At 43.5% G+C, this 6,000-nt stretch overlaps 1 protein-coding gene across 1 annotated transcript in view; it reads left to right on the forward strand. All coding sequences in view use genetic code 11, as the record gives it.

Annotated features, from left to right (window-relative positions):
* EGR_06940 (Integrator complex subunit) overlaps positions 1–5,692 on the forward strand; it is a gene marked incomplete at both ends in the record, with an annotated part of 29,730 nt that extends 24,038 nt beyond the window's left edge. Inside the window, 3 exons of the mRNA XM_024496189.1 lie at positions 679–1,076; positions 4,459–4,529; positions 5,258–5,692. Of these exons, the coding sequence (XP_024349392.1) occupies positions 679–1,076; positions 4,459–4,529; positions 5,258–5,692 (904 nt within the window). The remainder of the gene's footprint in view (positions 1–678; positions 1,077–4,458; positions 4,530–5,257) is intronic.
* Between the last annotated feature and the right edge of the window lie 308 nt (positions 5,693–6,000).

The raw sequence follows: 6,000 nt of genomic DNA on the forward strand, positions 1-6,000 counted from the left end.
CACGTCCGGTTTCGATTTAAAGCTGCTTTTGTCATTATTTACGAAAACAAGATGTTGTTTGTCTAAAAGAACGATATTTAGTGTTCAGTTTATTTAAAGAAATGTTATTATTTTTATCATAAACCAGAACTGAGAGACTTAGCAGAACTATGGGGTTGTTCAAACCTTAGCTTACTCCACTCCTGGTCATCATCCAGAACAGTCGATTTGATTGGCTGGGATGAGGTGACGCAGTTTTGGTATCCCTTCCACCGTGAACCTATGTAGACTTGATCACCCACTGCAGGCGCCTTCCTTCTTTGATGGTTCAGAGCAGTTTCAAGCCAGTGGAAGTAAGACTATTGTTTGCACCTTTGAATGGTTCATTTACATAACCACAATTGTGATGTTGGGAGACTTGCGACAACTATGAAATGGGGTCGATGTAGTCGGTATCAAATCAATCATGGAAGCAGCTCTTTGACATCCTAATGCACTTTCGCTCCACCAATGGCCATTGTACGCAGTCTGAGACGAGAGTGATTTTGACAGCCCTTTCGCTGTGAATACCCTCTGATTCACCCATTCACAACGGGTCCAGTTCCTCCGACATTTAAGTTTAATATTCTCAGCTCTGTGGACAGTGACGTTAGTAATAGTCCTAACTCGTACTCTAGTTATTTTCTTTGATTTTTCCAGATATAGCATCGACGAGATTCTCTCCAGCTTGATCCATGCAGCCGCCAGCTACCCGAACCACGCAGCGAAAATGGCAGGCGGATTTGCCCGCCGCCTGGCGAGGCTGTTGCTAGCCTATGCGAGCGCAGCGGGATGGGCGCGCACTGAGGATGGCCTCTTCGGTGACAGCAACGGAGGCAGCAATGGAACCCGTCGAACGCGGGCAGAGTTGGCATGGCTGGCGGGCGCGATGCACGAATTCGCTCCGCTGGCAACAGAGTGTGCGCTGTCCCTTCCTCTCTCCATTCTTCGTCCTTCGCCTACCGCGTCTCCACCAAACGTATCCCCAAAACACGGTAGTCTTGCTACCTCCCTCCAACCCTTCATTCAGCGTCTACGAAATCCTTCTAATCCTACAGGTTTGTACCCTTTGAACTATCCTTTCTTGACCTGGGTAAAGCCACAAATGAACTTACGAGACTTGGTCGCTGCGTAACGCTCGATTGAGTAGTTGTTATGAATGAGTAAAGATTCCTTAGCTAAAATTATGCTAACTCGCTAATTTTTATGTGCTCTTGTCTTTCGCTTTTGGCCTTTTGCTCTTATCACTCGGATATTCTTAAGCGAGCAGTATGAAGATGGGTTAGAGCTGAGTAGATTTATCGTCTGAAATCGTGTGTGTCGAATATCGCGGTCAGATGATCTATCCTAGTAAAACTTAGTTTCACCAGTTCTACTGGTTAAGTTGGAAAATCGCCTCCTTCTCTGAGCTACGTAGTGGGCTTGGACGGGTACTGAATGTAGTGATGAATTGATATTTTCCATTCGCTGTCTACCAAGGTGTAGGGTAGTCACAACTGTGTGCAGGTTCGTGTCCTCACAATCCTTGCTTCTTGATTCGATTGGCGTGGTACCCTTAAATAATTAACCCAAATGTCTGGATTAAGTGAGTTGATCAACTAACTGAATAGTGTATGCTAGGTACGCTTGGTCACACTATCCTCATGCATCTCATGGATTTGTACTTTATTATCTGATCAGAATAAAAAATGGAGTAGGGCTTAGTGATGTGAAAGCGTTCACCGTGTGCGCTTCCCTTCCTTTGTGTAATAAGAATGTAGGCAAAGCAAATGCTAGAGCACCTTAACGATCACGGTTTTGTTTGGACGTCCATTTAGCCACATCTTTCAATGAAGTAAATACTATCACAAATAATCGCGGGGCGAAAAAGTTTGTGCGATTTTAGGTTTAGCTCTCTGGGTAGATAGATATATGCTGGCATGCTCTGTACTACTTTTACTTTGAATCCCTCACATGCAGTAGCAGTGTTGTAAAAGTTAGCTTCTTGCCAAAATGGATCGACAGTACTTGGATGCGATAGCAGAAAAGCACCGTCCAAAATCGACGATTGGTCCCTCACGTCAAGAAAGAGTTCTGTGTCACTGGGATTGAAAACGCTGGGAGATTGACGTGTAAAATGATTACTATAAGTCATGTTTAACATGAATAATGACGAAATAATGTAATGTCACCTGATGTAGGCTAAAAAGATGGGCAAATGGGTTCGACTCACATCCCATACATCAACAGATGATTGACGAAAGCTCCAAAGACTGTCATTATGTTGTTTTTCACTCTTTACCTGTATGTCTAAGATGCACCATGCTTTTTTGGCGTTTTTACTGGCTGACTGCCTGACCGACTCGAAATGAAAAATATCCTTTATGCTTTTTTATTCAAGTGTTATTTAGGCAAAAAAAAAAACAAACTTGGACACTCCAAAGAATTCACCCACCGCAAACGTCAAAGGGACCCACCACTTCATTGTTAGAAGTATACGCCTTGTAGGTGTGTGTGTGCGTGTGGTCTACTGCAGACGTAATTATTCACTAAGATTATTTTCCTCACTGAAGACCAAAAAATCATGGCTGGGGTGTATCTAGTCAGTGAACCTCACCATTAATTTAAATACATTGCGAGACTCCATGCCAAACTTGCTCGTGAGGAGGTCCTAAGGCACATATTATTTGAGATGGGAGGTTTGTGCTGTGTTATTCTGATCTTCTTTCTCCGTTTCCTTCTGATAATATTTATCCAAGTGACTATTGCCTTTTTGACATTACCGACGGAAACCCACTTTATATGCAGAGTAGATGTTTGATAGTTGAGGAATAAAGTTGGGATGGTCACGAGGTGGCTTCTAGAGACAAATTGTTTTATAAAGGCCGCCGAAGGCCTTTCACCTTGCAATGAGGAGTAATTCAAGAAAGTCCTATTCTTACTCTAACCACTTGGCGACAGCAGTGCGATTGCGCTTCTGGCACACTCTCTGGTCATGAAATCGTCTCAGATTGCCATTCTCCGCAGCGCTTTTTCCTACAGCTGAGTACTGGAAAATTACTTCTCACAATCGCTTCCGTATAAAATCAGAATTTGGAGATTGCCTGAATTTTTTTTTTTCATTTATCCTAAGCCCGAACCCGATTTTAGCCGTAAAGTTAGCATAGTGGAGCACTGTAAAACCATTGTTTTTTGGTCTCTCCATTTTCTTATAAATAGATAATCCGTGATGCTTAACTTTAATCCTCCATTGAAAATGCTAAGGAGTCTAATAAATAGGGTTTGATGTAGGAGAGTGAGCTGAAACGCGGAATTGTACTTTAATCCCACCAAGGCATTCTTCCTCGCATTAACTCCCAAGGCAAAACTTGGTCAATGAGCCAGGGCCTTTGGAGTAATATCTCTACAGGTGCGGCAAATTTCATGATCCCTGTAAATTGTTTGACTGCTTGAAAGTTCTGCGAAGGCGAAAAAATTGCCGCCTTGTGCGGTACAGCTTCCATTGGCTTAATCAGAAGTCTTTTCATCAAGCGTCTTTCAAAACCACTCTTTTGCGTGTTTCAAATACTGCTGTCTGACATTGTTTTGAATTCCTGCTTAGTTGTCGACCGTTTTCCTAGCTAAGAGGTGGGAAAACAAACATCCCATTATTTCTACCAGAATTTTTCCTTTTTTTTTTTAAAAAAATCAAGGGTGTAGACGACGCGCGTAAACTGTTCTTCTTTTCGGTACTGGAAACCGTTGGATTTCCATCTGAAAGCCATCTCATGGCTTTTTTCTGGTAACTTGCATGGAATGGAACCTGTTTTTAGTCTCAGATAAACGCATTTGGTAAAATAAATCCGCAGCCTTGAAATTAATAAGTAAAATGAGAAAACAGACTCCACGGATTGATGATTTACTCTGTCCACATAGTTTGTCGACACATGTACCATATGTAAATGCGGCTGTATTTAAATAGCGCTGAAGTCTTCCAGGGTTTAACTGGCATCTAGAGGGCTGCTTCGACATGAAAAAATGAAATGAGTGGTGTGGTGGCAGACCCAGAGCCACCGCAACCGAGATCGTCAATGACGGGCGTATGGTTGAACATTTTTGAAATGTTTACGACGTTTAATCGAAGGCTACGTTACTGGGCAGCTGAACTTTCCACCATGGTGTGTCTTGTGTTTCAAATCATTTGTACGAGTAGATACCCACAAGCTCAGGTTTTACGACTCTCCTGCCGTTACTTTTATCGCAACATACCACTTCATGGCCACCCATACTGACTGTTGTCTGCCATCTTGATGAACGGTGCGTGGGTCAGACCGGTCCAAAAGATGCTCACCAACTGTCAGAACTTCCAGGTTTTACTTGGTAATCATTCGTAAGAGCAGTGTTAGATGTGGAAAGTCACTTGTGAAAAAATAGTGCTTTGTTGTGAGTTGAATTTTTTTCCCTTTTAATTCTATCTTATAGAGGTCGTCAACATCATCTCCGATCTGGACGTTCTGACTGAGAGAAAGGTCGAATTCCTTGTCTACTTCCAAGTAAGTTACGGGTTTTTTGTTTTCACGTCCATTAAGTCAAGGTAGAAAAACGCTGCACTGATGTCTTTGTGTCTTAAAAAGCACTTTCAATAGTAAGGCATAAAACTGTCACAGTTTTTACTTGTCTGGAAGAACTTTTTTCGAGCATTTGTGGCACAACAATTGCACAAAGGGAGCAATGGCGCCTGCTTGATCAAAGTTGCATGCAGTGGCGTCAATTCCAAAGGCAACAACAAGGCGTGCTCATTTTTACTCTTTCAAATGTAGTCCTGCTTCATTACTGCTCACAATACAGTAGATGACAAAAGTCGGTAGTCCTCCTTCACAGATTCAGTTGGTCATTATTTTAATGGCCTCCCTCTGTCACCTAGGCGTGGTTTTCAACTATCAAAATACCGGTTTATTGTTTCCTTGGGCCGGGTTTGCTTATACCCGTCCCCCCATTGTAGTACTCTAGGCCTTGACCAGAGGCGCCCAGAAAGTTTTCATTATTAAGGAGTGAGCAGGAAGCCATGGCAGCAAGTAGAAATCCTAAACCCTAGAGAATGAAATGGCTTGCGTTGGTAACCACAAAGTTGAAACAATTATTATTCTTGTGCGTTCACAAGACGTAGGTGGCTAAAATTAGTCGCTTGGAAGCACTAGCTCAACGAATCACTAAGATGAATATCGAGCACATCATGTGGCACACAAAAAATGACAAACAAATTACTTGCTCTCTCATTCAGTCAGAACTGGAGGACCTGATCATCCGCGGCGCCAGCCGGCAGGACAGTGGCTGCACTGCGTTGACCACTGAGACCTCGATCCAACCACGTCTGCTGAATCTGCTCTTCCGTCTCCTTCGCCATAGTCCTCAGCAGGCTCATGAAGTCCTTCCTCGGGTCTACCTACCTTGCCTGGAGGGTTACGGCACCTCAGCTGCTCTAGATCACCTTCCTGAAGCGTGTCTTCTGGCTCCTCATCTCGCTCCCCTTTTGCTTTGCACTGCAGCGAGCCGATTGGTCGACACGGAGGGCGCTCCGCCCCCCGCAGCCATTGTTAACGCGGTGAGTGCCACGCTGCATCGGCTCACCTTGGACGGTGTTTACGAGGCCTGCATTGAGCATGCCGCTTCGGGCGTGTGGAATACTACGACTGGACCCAAATTTACATTAAAGTGATGTGTGAGAAAAGGCCTTTTAGCCTGGGGTTTTTTTTGCCTTTTTGATAAATGTGATGTTGATTGTGAAAAAAAACTGCTTTTCCTTGGGTGAAATGTAAGAAAGTGAGATAAAATGTTGCGTTCGAGATGATGATTGCGTTGAGTGTACTTTTACAGACGTGAGGCAATCAAGAAGTTTAGCGCGCTTTCCAACCAGACCCTGCAATCACTTGTTTATGCGCATGCATCATGAAGCATTGATGTGAACCACTTTAGCATTACGACAGTCTTTATTGTTCTCTCTCTCTCTCAATAAAATTTTTGGTG

This window comes from Echinococcus granulosus, assembly GCF_000524195.1.
Source record: "Echinococcus granulosus chromosome Unknown EG_S00066, whole genome shotgun sequence".
NCBI lineage: Eukaryota > Metazoa > Platyhelminthes > Cestoda > Cyclophyllidea > Taeniidae > Echinococcus > Echinococcus granulosus.